The sequence below is a fragment of the Chelonia mydas genome, chromosome 1 (assembly GCF_015237465.2).
Source record: "Chelonia mydas isolate rCheMyd1 chromosome 1, rCheMyd1.pri.v2, whole genome shotgun sequence".
Taxonomy (NCBI): domain Eukaryota; kingdom Metazoa; phylum Chordata; order Testudines; family Cheloniidae; genus Chelonia; species Chelonia mydas.
Genome location: NC_057849.1, coordinates 228851060 through 228867128, shown reverse-complemented (window position 1 = coordinate 228867128; position 16069 = coordinate 228851060). Strand labels below are relative to the sequence as shown.

The 16069-nt window shown below is 40.8% G+C and overlaps 1 protein-coding gene across 4 annotated transcripts in view; it reads left to right on the top strand.

Moving 5' to 3' along the window:
- SSPN (sarcospan) overlaps positions 1 to 15405 on the top strand; it is a 64573-nt gene extending 49168 nt beyond the window's left edge. For all 4 annotated transcript variants that reach the window (XM_043538524.1, XM_043538528.1, XM_007062997.4 and 1 more), the window contains 2 exons: positions 4280 to 4366; positions 8148 to 15405. In XM_043538524.1, coding sequence (XP_043394459.1) covers positions 4280 to 4366; positions 8148 to 8513 — 453 coding nt within the window. In that variant the 3' untranslated portion in view covers positions 8514 to 15405. The remainder of the gene's footprint in view (positions 1 to 4279; positions 4367 to 8147) is intronic.
- The last annotated feature ends 664 nt before the right edge of the window (positions 15406 to 16069 follow it).

Below are 16069 nucleotides of genomic sequence, written 5' to 3'. Positions count from 1 at the left end.
TGTGTGGTGCCTTATAACTAGGTTGCTCCAAACAGATGGAGCTCATTAGCTGTAGTAGGGATTCCACTTATGAGAAGGGAGTCCAATTTCAAAGCCAGAACATTGGGCCTGGCCAGCCAGTTTGTAAAAGTTGTGCCATGCACGCATGCTCTATGGCCTTCATCTTCAGGGAGTATATCAGTACAATGCTAGAGCATCCCTCAGAAGTGATGAGACTGCTTTGCCCGACAGCTGTGGAAAAATGAGAAAAGGTTACCGCGTTCTGGGTGCATGTGGCTAAAGAAGTGAGCTAAAGAACTATGTTTGGTTCTCCTGAATGTGGGAACAATGACTGGCAAATTAGATAAATTGCTGAGATCTTGAAAAGGAAAGAGTGCATATTCTCTGTATACAAGAGACCAAATGGAAGGGGTTGAAATCCATGATCAGGAGGGTTACAACATAATGTATTGTGCCTCAGTAGCAAGGAAGAATAGCGTAGGAATAATCAAAGCAGAAATATTACAGGATAAGGCAGTGCAAAGAAAGAGAATGGCACTGAACAGAAAAAAAATATTTAATGTTTCATACAATTGAGGAAAAGGAAGAATTCCAGATAGTGCTGGACCAAGTGATAAATGAAGTACCACAAGCTGAGTACTTGCTTATCAGAGCAGAACTCAGACATGTGGGAGAACACAGTGAGGGCTATGACAATTGTCACAGAGGATAAGGCTTTGGAACCAGAAATGAAGTTGGTAGAAAATGTTACTTAGCCAGAGCCCATGGCCTGATTCTTGCCAGTACATGCTTTGTAAAAAAAAAAAAAAAAAAAAAGGAGAAGCACTTAATTATGTACAAGAGCTGTTCTAATAAGTCCCAAATCAATTTCTTCCTGACAAGAGGAAGAGATCTGAAACACATGAGAGGCTGTAAAGTGATCCCAGGACAGCAGATTGGGGAGCAACATAGATTTGCTTCTAATGGACATCTGAGTGAAAAGGCTCATGGGGGACAAAAGATGAGTTGTGGAAGAAAGAACAGGGTGGTGGAGGCTCACAGATAGGGAAGTTAGAGATGTAAGGATGAGGTTCTACAGAGATTGGACATGACCAAACTGATGAGGTTTGGGGGGAAATGTCCAAACATAGCACGGAAAGTTCACAAGCTGCCCATGGCCAGATGAAAAAAGGGAAACTTCTTGGCAAGGAGCTGTGGTGGTGGTAAAACAATGTGCAGGAGACAGTAAAGAAGAGGAAGGAAATATTTAAGTGATGGCAGAAAATAAGAATCGTGGAAGGTTCTGAGAAATACAAGCTGGTAAAGAAAATACCAAAAACAGCAGCTGGAGAAACTAAAGGTCAGGTATTTAAAGCAATATACGCAGAACTACTAATGAAGGAAGTGGTGGGGGGCGGGGGGGAAGGAATATATAGATTAGCCAAGATTAGGCAAAGAAGAACAGAGGGCTTGGGAGCTGTGAAATCTGTCAGAGATGAAAATGAAAGTGCTGGTGGAAGATCAGTACCACAACATGTAGAAACCCATGAGGGAGATATGCTCAAGCAACAACCTCATAAGATCTATCCCCATGGTGGTGACTCAGGCAGCGGTAATAATGCTGAAAGTGGGGAAGACAGTGGGATCAGACAGCAGACCAGTTGAGGCATTTAAAGCATTAGGCCATGAGGGAGAGATGCTGATGGTGAACTTTTTCTGCTTAATTCTCCATCTTGGAAAAATGCCTGATGAATGGAGGAAGAGCACATTGGTCCCTATCTTCAAGCATAAAGGAGACGTGCCAGAATGTAGTAATTACTGACCCATCAAGTTAATGAGTCATATGATTAAATGGCTGGAGACAATCATTGAGAAAAGACATCAGGAGGAGCTGGAGCACCAAGTAATCAACTCAGGTTTATGCCAGGAGGGTCAACAATGTTTGCAAGGTTCGCAGCCTGAATATGGCAGGAGAAATTCAAGGAATTACACTTAGTGTTGTGGATCTGAAGGTTTATGACAGAGTTCCTAGACAATTGTTATGGTACTTGCTGTCACACAATCTGCCAGTCTGAATATGTGTCTCTGTCTCATGGACACGTACGAGGGTAGGACAACAGTAGTGAGAAGCAGCTATGTCTAGAGTAAGCCTTGATGCAGGACCCCTTGATGCAGAAGACTAGGGGAGAGATTCCATGCACCATGCTTTTTGCCAATAATATTTTATTCCATGAAGATAAATACAAACGCTAAAGGGGCCTCAAACTATAGAGGGCTGCATTAGAAGACAATGGCTTCTGAATCAGGTGACAAAAGACTGAATACATACATTTCATTAAGAGGGATGACAAGAAGCCAGTTAACTCTATCAGCTTTAAGTCTGTGCAACAATTTAAATACCTCAGTTCAGTGTTGTGCCATGATGAGAATGTGGTTGTGGATGTTAAAAGTCATATGAAGTGCATTTTGGTATAAATGGAGGGAATTCTCTGTGATAAGAATATGCCAAGTAAACTAAAGAACAAAATGTATAAGATGATTAAGCCAGCCATGATATACAGTCTGAATGTTGGCCCATGAGGAAGAGAGAAGAACAATTACTTCACACTGCCAAAATGAGCGCTCAAGTGGACTCTGGATAAGATGAGAACTGATAGGATACACAATTAAACAGTACTATCACTGAAAAGCTGAGAGAGCATCAACTGAGATGGCTGGGTCATCTGAGACTACAAGATGTGGGATATGTTGGCCAGAGAGTACATGAGATGTAGTCCCAGGACAAAGATCACAAGGAAAGATGGTTTGAGACACTGAAGGAGGGCATGAAGAAGGCTGGTTCCAATTTGGAAAATGCACTTGGAGACGAAGCCTTGATGGGACAAGGTGACCCCCCAATTGATGGCACAAGGTGAAGAAGAAGAAGAAGAAGAAGAGTTTAACTTTTGCAAAAAGTTGTGTGTATGATCTTAAATCCATCTACACTAGGCTTATATAAAATTAAGTTTATGTTGATTAGGGCAGGTTTTAAGCTAAGCCAAAATAAGTGAGTTCAAACAAGGTTTTGCTTTGGTTTAATCAATTGGTTTAAAAAATGGAAACTGGTGAAACTTATGTGCATAGACAAGCCCCTAAAAAAGAGATTACATTCTGGTATGTCTCCTGGGAAGAGCTCTGAAAAAGGGAGTGGAGCATAGCAACTAGCTGAAGGTTTTTCTGAACCTTTCTGCCTGTGAAGGGCAAATAAGGCATAACGGCTCATTGGACATAAGGGAGCGCACTAAGCAACTGATGCTTCGAAAACAAACAGCTTGTGCTCATCTGCCATGGCCATGCCCCAACTCTCCTGTCTACCCCAGATATGTCTGTGAGATGTCATTGGACGCACTAGCTGACCTAGATGGCATTTTGGGAATAGTAGGGGCAAAATTTTGCCTGGATCCTGTGTGTTCTCTTCTCTACCTACACAGGGCTATCCAGAATTCCATCCCAAAAGTTACTATCCATCCATCCAGTATCTGAGCACTTTCCATGTAAAATCAATAGCCAATCCCATGGTAGGCTTGATGGAATCTCTGGATTTCTCCCTTTGAGTTATAACTGTTGCGTTGAGTTAAATTTTACAAATACACTAAAACTAGACAGTTTATTTATTAGCCGAATGAAGTCCAGAATGTAAACAAGCATAAATGGAGCCATATAAATTAAGGCCAAGGTTTCCAAAGCTGAGCACCTAAAGTTAGGCCTTAAATGTTTAGCCAGCTACATAAGTATCCTGATTTTCAAAAGGGTTAGCCAGGCAGCTCCCATTGATTCCAGTTGGAGTGGTGAGTGCCCAACACCTCTGACAACCAGGCCATTAATTTAGATGCCTTAATATAGGTTGAGGGAGACTAACTTTAAGCTTTCAAATTTGAAAACCTTGGGCTAAATTTAAAGCAGCAGCATTTCCCAGTAGTTAGAATTCTAGCCTTGGAGCTGTGAGACCAGTTCATTCACAGACTTCCTATGTGACCTTAAGTCACTTAGCCACTCTGTGCCTCCATTCCCATTTGTCAAATGGACATAATAGAACTGCCCTAACATCACAAGGGTGTAGTGAGGATAAACATTTTTCAGAGGCATGTTGTAGGATTGTGAGGCACTCAGATGCTGTTGGGCCATATAAATACCACAGCGAGGTTATTACATTTTAAAACTTATTTTATTTTAAGGTGCTGGTAATACAGATAGAACATTTTTGTTTGGAAAAATAAGATCTTTATCTTGACATTGTCCCTTTAAATCTCCTCCTTTGCAGGTCTGTGTGGTTGCCTTAGTGGGAATGGTGATGCTTTGTGTTTCATATCAGCCTGAGGAGAAGACATGTTCCCAGTTTGCCATAAAGGTACAGTGTAATTTTTTAAAAATCTCACCACACACACACACACGTGTGTGTGTGTATAAAATCACAAGCTACTTTACTGGATATTTTCCCCATGTAAAAGAAAGCCAGATTGTGCTTGAAATTGCAAAAATTTAACCCTTAGATTGGCAGTCTAGACAATGCCAACAATCAAACAAATGCTTAGGAGGATTTATACTATACCCTGCATATCTGAAGTCTGTATAAAAGAGGAATTCTAGGTCAAGATGTGCTGATAAATACTTTATTTTTAGGTAAGAGCCCATTTTATTCCCAACATTTTGGGGAATATCAAAGACCTTTGGATAAATGGGCTCAAGGGTTCCAAAACTGAGGGGGTTATTGGGTAAGGGGAGACATCAGTTATCAGGATAGAGAATTTCATATTAAAGGGATTCAGATAAATAGGGCTTTACTGTATCTATTTATGACATTTTAGGATTGATTTTAAGTCCCACCTAGTATGCAGTTTCCCCCTTATCATAAAATTAGATGCTGACTACATATGCATGTGCAAATTAAAAGGCTTGGGGGAAGACCTCCTACTTGCCCGCCCACCCACATCCCAAGGATATATAGTAAACCCATCTAAACTATGTAGTCTTGCTTCATATTGTGTCAGGTATCACAGACATTTAGTCAGTGAGCAACACAAGGACTATGCACCACTGATGTCCCATTTAAGTTCTCAAAACAGCAACAGCATGGTAGTTATGGAGTTCGTTGGCCTTGCATTGACCCTCTGCAGGAGGATGAATTTCACTCTGAGGCGCACCAAATTTTTTCCCCAGTAGGAGTATTATAGCAGCTTTTCTCCAGATTACTTTTATTTCAAAGGCCCTTGTTGTTGTGCTGGTGTGGAATAATAAGTGAAAGAATTCAATGGAAAAGGAAAATGAATACAATTCAAGGGGAAGATTTGCAAAGACACAGGTGGCAGAGCTACATCCACCCACCCCTCAGCAGGTAGCACTGATATAAAGGGTGGCTCTGACATCCTCTAGCCCCTCTTCATGGTCTTATAGTCCAAGCTGCTCTAACTCTTAGAACTAGTTTCAGCCAGCCCCTGATTGGCTTCAGGTGTCCCAATCAACTTAGCACTCTCCCTGCCTTCTGGAAAGTTCTTAATTGGCCCCAGGTGTCTTAATTGACCTGGAGTAGCTGCTATTTAACTTATCCTGGTATCAGGGATTTGTTTAGCCTGGAGCTAATATATTTATCTCCCACTACTTTTCTATAGCCATCTGGCCTTGCCCCATCACACTATTTAGATAGCAATCACAGGACCTATATAGCTCTCAAGCGGTGAAAAACATCTTTCCGGGGAGAAATTCCGGCTCCTTGGCAGAACTCCCTAAGCAGTTGTATTTGCCGTTTTGGAGTTGCCTCTGGGTCTGTCATGTGATTAGCCTGCTGATGGGGTCTGTGCACTCACTGCCTTGTGCTCCTTCCCAGGCAGTATTTTCTTTGGACTCACCTTTGATATTTAGAAATGCGTTTGCTTTCATCTGATTGCAAAGGAAATTCCTCTGCAAACACCACGTGAGGATAATAGCTATTTGTCAATTGCCTAATGCCCCCATATGACTCTGTGTGTCTCAGCTGATTGCTGCAGGGGCTGCCTGGATATTTTTGCATTTGGAAGGAAAACTGAGGTTTTCTTCATGTATGGCATCATTTTACTTAATGTATTTATTTTGGTCCATAACATGCAAATACATGTGACCATACAAGAAGTACTGTCTAGATTATTTATTGATTTGATGCCATTTTACACTCACTTTCTGTAGGTGTTAATATCTGTATGCAGTGCAGATCAGTGCAGAAGCAGACCCATGGTACATACAGGCTTAAAAGTTCATGTAATGAGGTCAAATTCTACTCTCCATTCCATTCAGTGGGGTTGCCACAGATTTACACCAGGATAATCGAGTAAAATTGGTTCCCTCATGAATATCAACATTAATGCAATTATCTGTTGCCAGCATGTTTTTCCCTTTAAAAATGTTTGCGTCATCTTTTGAAATATTATCACATGCTCATAAATTACCATATATCTTTGTTTAGAGGCTGCCCTCAATTAGTAGCTGCCCCTTTACCATGCAATTTTTAATAGGAGCTGCCCTCATTTTGTAACTTCACTTTTACTGTGGGTCTTTACCATGAAAGCTGCAGGGGGAATGTAATTAAATTTAATAAAAGCCACCTTCCTTTAGAAATTGCCCTAAGTGTAAGACTGCAGGGAGAGTCACTAAACTTAATAGAAGTCATGGCTTCTAAATGAAGATCTAGATATCTTGAATTCAGTTATTTTGGGGACAGAAGGGATATATTGCTTTCATATCTCCTATAAGCCCTACTGTTTCCCCCCAAACTGACACATGTTTGGGAAGATAGATCTACAGTGTGAATCAAAGACAAATATACCCAGAGAGTGAATTTTATCAAAACATGCATACCTAGAGCTTGAAGGTCATAAAAAATGCTTATGTATTGATAGTTTGCTTATGGTGTAGAGGTTAAAAAAAAAAAAAAAAAGCCTCGTTATGTAAAATAACAAATTCCCAACCATGCCATATTGCTGACAGATAGGTAAGAAGCCAAGAGAAATAAATGTCTCCATCCTGCTCAGCAGAACCAGAAATGATATTGGCACTATGCACAGAGTTATATTTGAATGTATATATTCACAAAAAGTAGTGTGAGTGTAATACAAAAATTGCCACATCCAGAACTCAAATGTCAGGAAATTCCATACCATATAATAATCAAAGCTCCACTCCTGCAACCTGAAGTGATTGGGGCTCTGAATGATCTCACAGTGCTATGAGAATTCCATCCACATGGGGCAGATTTCAGGACCAGGCCCCAAATAATTACATTTCCCTCTGGGACTGAAAAAGGACTCTATCCTCTTTATTCCGTGCAAGTGGTAGCCTTAGAGACTAATGGGAACTTAACTTCCTTCTGTGCCTTTGAAATCTTCTCTTTCACCTTCCTGGGCCATATTTCCAAAGGAGCCTTTGTGAGGCACAGATTCACTCCTATAAGTTCATGTGCCTGTTTTTTAATTATCATTGCTTGAACTCATCTGAGTTTCCATGTGGAAAATAAAGTGCCCTTGCAGTCCCCGCTCAGTTAGACACCTAGCTGTCCAATATGCCTGCACAAGTTTGATTTTTGTGTGTGTGCAAAACATAGCCAAGAGTAGATGCATGCACAAAGTTGTTCCTGTAATTCCTTTGTCAGTGGCATAATGACAGCACTTTTGTAAGCACCACCGCTTGCCATTAAATATTTGAGGCTAGTGCCTCAATTCGTGTAAATCGCTGTGGTTCCATTGACTTCAATAGAGCCACACCAATTTACCTTACCTGAATATGTGGCTGTTGCAACTCTAGTCAAAGCAGCATGAACAATACCACAAAAGCGCCCCCTGCTCCATTAAGCATGCAGCTTTGTAAAAAGTTAGACTCCTTGATATTATTTTTAGTAGGTCTGTTCTGAAAATTATATTCCAACTCTCATATGAAGTAAGTAAAATATGCCTTGGGAGGGCTGATGTACTTGCAACTGCTTTTAGCACCCACAGCTCTGCATCAACCCAGAATTACATATTTATTGCAAATCATGAGCATGAAATGTATAAACTGTTCCTTAAATGCACACTTTCACTAGAAAAATCTATGTGCATGTGTTGGTTATATGCCCCGTTCTCCATGTAGCTGGAAAAGAATGTTTTTTCTTTTTTGCTTTATTTCAGCTGATGTACTTTCTACTGAGCGCCCTGAGTCTGATTACCTGTGTTCTGGCAGTGGCTTTTGTTGCACATCATTATTCACAGATTACACAGTTTACCTGTGATGCCGTCCTCAACTCTTGCCAGTGCAAACTGGACACTTCAGATCCCCTCAGTAGGACCTTCGTTTACCATGATGTATCTGACTGTACCAGTGTCACTGGCACTTTCAGTCTGTATCTGCTACTGCAGATGGTTCTTAATCTGATCACAGCCATTGTGTGTTTGTTGGCATGCTTTGTGATGTGGAAACACAGATATCAGGTCTTTTATGTGGGCGTTCGGTTACACTCATTAACTGGTACTGAAATCCAGCAGCAGAAAGTATAGGGGGTGGTTCTGGTTTGTTTTGTAGAGAGTGAATAACAAATGTCAGGCTATTACCACCGTAGAAACCGCAAATAGATGAGTGTTTAAAGATTTTTGACAAAGACGACCATTCACACATTTTTAATGAATATATTTATATTTTTCAGTCATCTGAAGAGCAATTTTTATGGCTGCTATTGCCAAGGGCCCTTGTGGGAAGAGCTAGATGTATCTCAAAAATTCTAAAGATGTGGCTGTACAAATATTCTCCAAAGAGCATCTTTAATAGGCATAGACAAAGGCAGTTTTGATAATTATTGGCATTCCTCTGCTGAGCTATATATGGTAACAAACAATGGGCCAGATTCTTGGTTGGTGTCAGTCTGTCTGTTCCACTGACTTCAGTGGGGCTATGCTGATTTACACCAGCTGAGGATTTGGTCCAGACTGTTTAAGTGAAATTATTGCAGTCACGCTTAGGGAGTTGTGCTCTTGGATATCCCACATTATCATTACTGGGATGTACTGTATATGTGTGAGCAATGAGGGAAGGTTGAGACCCTTCCAAATGAAACTAAGACCAGCAACAAATAAGAATCTATTGCTGGTAACAGTATAAACTCTAGTCAAGGTTTTCAAAAGGCCTAATGAGATCCCTTACAGAGGCCAGATTTTCCAGGAGTGGTGCTTAGGACTTTCTGAAAATCAGACCAATGTAATGTCTCTCAAGTTGGACACCTAAAACTGAAGCTCCCAAATAGCTAGTGGCTTTTGGAAAGCCTGTATCAACATGATTGTAATAGCACTGCATATAAAAAGGATTTTTACCCAATTACTCCAGTTTTACTTTCCTCTAAGTGCAACAGGCCAAATGCCTTCTTGGTGTACTTCCTGTGAAGACAACAGAGTTGCACCAGGGATGGATTTGGCCCAACAACCCTGAAAGATATATCACTGCGTAAATAAAAAGGGGACCCCCGAGGAGGTATTGCCAGTGTCCTAAGAACAGAATCTGAGTACAAGAGCATAATGATTTCCTAATGAGTGGTGGTGAAGATAATCATTCATTGCAAACTGCATTTAAATAGCGGTTTGTTCCCCAAAGGTTAGGATCCAAAAGTGCTTTACAGTTTATGGGCCTGATTCGCTACAGATTTGCTCCTTGTATAGTCCTTTGCGCCTTTGTAAAGTGGATATAAAACTTGTGTGAGTGAACAAAGACTTCTGATTTGGTCGTACTTTGCACACATTCATTTGCACAGATGCACAAAGGGCCAGGGCCAAGGCAGTGGAGAATCTTGCCCTGTATATCTAGAGATCCCTCATCCGATTGTTAGGACACTGGCAATTTTATTTATGCAGTGAACCCCAAAAGTGTAATTTTTGAGACCAGCCTCAACCGGGCTTCCCTTTTTGTGCCCACAAACCTGCAGAAACAAGTACTTGTGGGTACTGTACAATTTTGTATCAGCATTAACTGTGCAGGTAAATTGGTGCAATCTAAGCAGCAAATCTGACTCCAAATGGTCTTCAAATAAAACTGAGGTAATGACAACCTTGGGAAGAAGCCAGGTACAGTGGAATTCAATTAAAAAGGATTGATTTGGGGTCCACCACCACATTGGGGACTGATCCATCTCTCCTTGATGTCAGTGGAAAGTATCTTATTGATGTCAGTGGAAGGTGCTTGATCCTTATATCTGAATAGCCATTGCATGTGGATCCATGGAATATTTAGCTTTCCAAAGGAGACGTTTATGTGGAAGTAACCTTTCCATCTTTCAAGCACAGTCCAGAGACAGAAAAGAGTGTAGGGTTCACCCCTCAAAATGGGGGACCCCTGGAGATCCAGAGGATGCAGCCCCACAGCAGTCTTGACAGCTCGCTCTCAGGGCTGCTCTGTTCCAGCTGTGGGATAACATTTTTCAAAGTGTCTAAGAAGTGCCATTTTCAAAAGGGGCTTAGGCACTCAATAATCTCAGTCTTGTTCATTTGGGCACTTTTGAAAATGTTACCTACAATTTCTGGTGGGAAATACAAGCATTTGACTCCCTTTGTTCGAAGAATGCCTTTATCCAGGCTGGTGTCTTACCCAACGTCCAGGGGATTTTATTGGCCAGGGAAGAAGTAGTGGGGGTGAGAATAACTGAATTATTTTAGTTTTGTGAAAAGGGTTTTGTTAAACTGTTTCAAAGGGGATAGCTCAAAGAGTGAGGGCTGCCACCACTAAAGCCGGCGCCCTTTGGTATCTCTCGCACTATCAGTGGCAAGGCCAAGGACTGAATAGACGTGGAGACTGACCAACCTTCTCACTCCACACAGGAGGCTGAGTGGCAGGGCAGGATGGGAAGTTTGATCTGCTGCTGCCTGTACCATATTTCCACTATAGCTAAATGTTCACTCTCCAGACCTGTCAGTTTTAATCCTTTGACCTTCATCTCAGTCCTGGGTTTTACATTTTTGTTCACTGCAATCTGTTAGGTCCTGTGCCTCCTCCCGCATGTGAAGGTGGGGGAGGGGGGAAGCTGCTGCATAGAGGGCTCCAGCCACAATCCAATGATTTAAATAGGTTGGCACCCTTCGGCACCACTGAATCCATCATAGTGGTGGGATAACATACATTTGCGGTGAAAGATCTGAGGGTGGCTACAGAAAATACAGTGAACATATTGGGGAAAAATGCCTGTGCCCTAGAACTCTGTGTATTCTAATAGCAACCCACCTGTATTTTTAAACTGCATAGTAGAATTCAGTATATTAAACAGTGCGTTGCAGCTTGCCTCTGAAAGGGGAAAAACCCCAATATTGATCATGTATATTAAAATATTTCCTGCTTAATAGGTATTTTGAACTAGCAAACGATAAACTTCTATGTCTCTCTCTATCAGGGTCGTACATCCAGAACATAGAGGTCATACCAGGAAACAGCCACAGGAGCTATTTTGAACCAGAGGTCTCCTGGCCATGGTTTTACAATATGCATTTTGTTCCAAACATGAAATCCTGAGAACTTTGATAGAGCAAAACTAAAAAGTTCTTGATCTAGAGTCTTCAGAAAGTGCCAGATCCTGCTCCAGCGAAAGTGAATAGAAAGCAAAAATTTACCTTGACTTCAATGGGAGGAGGATTGGGACCTAAAGCTCTTGCAAGCTATTAAAGAGGTGTGAAGGGGGAAAAAAAATCAGTCCTGGAAATGAATCCTCTGGAAAAGCCCACTAAAACTGGCTAGTGATTAAACCAATCTGGTTGCATAGGGATTGAGAAAGGTTTATATAGTCTACACTCAAAACAGACCTGATTCTCATTTACACTATTGCCACTTTCCATTGTTCTGGCAGCATAAATGGGCCTTAAAGAGAGCATAAATTACACTTGTGCTCACTTTATGGCCCCTTTATATTGCTAACAGGCCCTTACTGTAAATGAAAATTTCATGGAGAAAGAGATCTTTCTATAGACTGTTTCAGACCATTTTATAGAACTACAGCAGTGGGGTATAATTCTCCATTGCATTCTATTGCCAAGCTTAAGATCTTCATTCTCTATTAAATTCGGTTGGACTTTTCCAGAAGGCTGGGGCCTGGTTATTTAATCCCTTAGTCATGCAAGCAGTCCTCGGAACATATGTAAGCAGGGATGTTGCATGCATAACACACAAAGCATCAGCTTTGCTCTGGGTTTGAGGTATTTTGATGTTGTGTTATGCAAATACTGAAGTTATAATAAGAACAACAAAAAAGGAACTGAGATACACAGCATACTACTTAGCAAAATGTCGCATTCTAAAACTGACCATGAACCAAGGCAGTGGCTGTTTCTTATAAGCCATAAATCTCTGAGATTTGCACAATCCTCCTCCTCCTCCTCCTCCACTAGTACTAAAATGAAACTAGACTTTGGAGGAAGGGGAACTGCTGCGATTTGGCTTTACATGACAGATGAGGAACACAGCAGCTGAAATGTATAGACATTGTAAGCAAGCTCACTCTTTGACTGTGCCTTCACGTGATCACCATCTGAGCCTTGCCAGCTCCATCTAGCTCTGTGTGGGCAGCTACTTGGAGCTTTGCCTAAAACAGAGAGCTACAGAAGAGCTCTGGAAACGTAGTTAAGTACTAGGACTAACTTTTTCACCTACTGTGTCTGCTAAATTGTATAATGTTTCCGTGGGGCTTCTAAAATCAGAAACCATTATGTTTGTGTGTTAGAAGCCGTTATGCATACATTCTATATTTAAGTCTGGGATGTCAGGTCCCCTTGAAATTTTCATACACTCCCTCCACACACCCACATGTGCTTATGTCTGGAAAATGTTTTTAGATATTAGTAAAGTGTGTGGGTAGGGGGGTATTCAAGGGAGGCACTGAGGAACAACAGTAAAGCACTATTTAAGCATGAAGTTTAAAACCCTCCTTAAGGAGATGGAACACTATTACCAGTATGTACATTGTGGCTTTCTATAATACTTATACTATATATAGAGAGAGAAATATTATGTGTGGACCAGATCATCAGTTAGGGTAAATCACCATAACTCTGGTGAACTCCAGAATCTGGCCTTGCATCTTCCTCTATCATAAATCATGAGAGAACTCCACATTTTTACTCTGCTAATCAAAGATCTCTGACCGGTTATAACAGGTTGGAACTGTATATTTAGCTAACTTTTGCTGAGATTTTTACAAAGCTGTATTTGTTACTAATACATGCTTACCTTAATTATAGCACCTGTGGCAAGCTATCTGGAATTATTAATTGTGAAGCTTTCTTGTGTCAAGTCTATAGTTATTACCATAGCAATTTTTATTTTTTCCCTACAATTCCCAGTGATCACTAATGTTTATCCATGTGTACAATTCAAATCTGTAGTCTGAAAGCTGGGTCTATACAAATATAAACAAAAACAAAGGTTTGTATTGATGGGGGTGTGTATGTGTAATGTTATGCCTTTGTCTGAAGAAACAGTTAAAAGATTCATTTAAATGTATTTCGGGTTGGGGTTTTTTTTTAAAGGGGATATGTATAATGCATATTTCATTTGTTAACATAATGCTTCTATATTCCATGAAGCTGTCTACATTTGAGCACAGCTATTAAAGTGTGCTTAAAGTGACTGACTGCAGAGAGAGAGAGTATGAGCTGAGATACATCAAAACTCACAAATTAGTGTCTACTTCAAAAACTGGATTCTCAGCTGAAAGGAGTTAATGCTCATTTGCTCTCCGATATTCCTGCCACTGTCTCCAGGTTAGCACGTTGCATAAATGTTGAAAGGTTGGGTTTGCTAATGTGCAGACAAATGGGAACAGAGAGTGAGCTGGGGGAATAATCTGCAGAAGGTGACTTGAATACACACACATCCTTCAGTCAGATATATTATGAATGACAAGCACTGTGCTGGCCTCAAGTTACTGGATGTATGGAGAATGACACAGATTAAGCCAGAGCTCAGCAGCATTGAGGGCCCTGGTTATATTAGAAATGGAATATTTTAGCAAGCCAGTTTTCAACTGAGCTTCACTCAGTTGGGCAAAGAGAATCTTCTCTGAAATGTTCCAAAGTTAATAGAATAGGGATATAACACAGGATTTCTCTTTTGCCAGAACTGTACCTAAAAGAAATCTATACTGGATATTTTCCCCATAGCCAGCTGCTCCTGGTGGATACAGCTAGAATGGGATCAGTAGTGAGCTCTCCCTTAAAGAAGCCTGTCAGTTTGGGATCCAGTTTTGCCAAGCATACATACACATGGCTCCCATAGATTTCACTGGGAGCTTTGAGGGGAAGAGAGACTTGACGTCTCCATCTCTTCCTTCCTGGTCGTGGAAGTGATGATGCCCTGCAGTGTGCTGCAAATCCTCATTGAAAAATAGCCATGATTCTGACACTGGGCCAAAGTCAGTCCATAAAGATGTGTATGCAACTCGTGTGGACTCAAATTGGAGTTACACATATGTATAGAAAGGCTCTCCAGGTGTTTGTGGCACGTTATGTTAAAATCAACAGAAGGCAATATTAAAAGGACAGTGCCAAGTACTTTTTGCCTCAGATTTAGACCATGTTAAACAATTTGGGGGGGAGTTTAGCGGGGGGAAGAGTTACAAAACTTGATGAGCCTTCAATGAGAGTTGCAGATGTTTGACACCTCTTGGGTATATGGCCCAATGATAGTGTAAGGGCCAGATCCTCAACTGATGTGACTCAGTCTGGCTCCATTGACTTCAACAGAGCAATACCAGTTTACTCCAGCTGAAGATCTGGCCCTAATGAAATGTTTCTAAAAATGCTGCAATGGAAATATTTTTAAAATAATTTAAACATTCTGCCCCCTGCACCCCAGTGCTGTGAATCCAAATGCAAGAGCACTGGGCTAACATAAAAGAACCAGCAACTGAAACAGACTGGAGAGTGAAACTGTCCGGTCTGCTTTCACTATCCAAGTCTAGTTGTTTAAAAACAAATTCTTCTTTTTTTTTTTAATCGTGTATGTTGTTTCTTTCTTTTTTTTTTTTTTAAAGTAACTCATTCAGTTTCAATTACCTAAAGTGTTACTAATAGCAGGGGGTCAGGAATTTTAACCAGTTTACACTGGGCCAGATTCTCAGCTGCGGTACCTCTGTGTAGTGCCGGTTAAGCTACACCAGCTGAGGAGCTGGCCGATCCATTTTATTTAGCAATGTCCTTTGATATTTTAACTGAAATTAAGCTTTATAATCTAATTTTGGTTGTTTGTGTCACATACATATAAATTCATATGTATCCTATTTGTTAAAATAGCTGTTTCCAGATTGAGGTTCTTGTGTGCAAAAAATAAATACAAAATTATGACTTCTGATAGTAAAAGCTATGCCTCTGATTTAAAAAGACTTTTATCTTTACTGCATTTCTAATAAAATCTTTTCATTTGCTCCAATTTGGCTTCTGCATTTTTGTTTCTTTATCTGTTTCCCAAGGCAACTGGACTTTTCTTCTGCATATTGCCCCATGGTCTATTTCACCAAATTCTGCAATCAGTTTTAAAAAAATTAGGAGACTGTTGCCTTTGTATGGGCAGCTAGACTTATAGCTGGAAGAGATGAGTTACAGGATGGTAAAATCTCCCAAAAGAACCCCCTATCCTAAAAATCTGCTTATATTTATGATTACATTATTGTTTATAGTGAATTGTCAAACAGAAGAGGAAACCAGAGCTTGAAGATTACACCGGCTGTAGGCTAATTATACAGTATGAGTGCATTTCATTTATTGAAGCAGAATGTGAAGCTATGTGTATATATACCTCTAAGAACAAGAAGGAACTGAACTGCAATCCCGACTCAGGCAACCCTCCCACTAAACTCAGTGGAAGTCTTACCTGGGGTAAGAAGGAATGTGGACCTGAGCCTGGAATATTTAGGGGGTGTTGTCACAGAAGTGATAGTGTTATTGAACTCCTTTGGCAAAGGTAATGAGGCACCATGTTAGGTAGGTATGTTACAATGAGTTCAGGAAGGAAGAATTCATGCAGAACGCACAGTCCCACCACTGCCAGGTCCCATGAGCGTTACTGGTGACCAATCACTACGGCATCAAGGCTG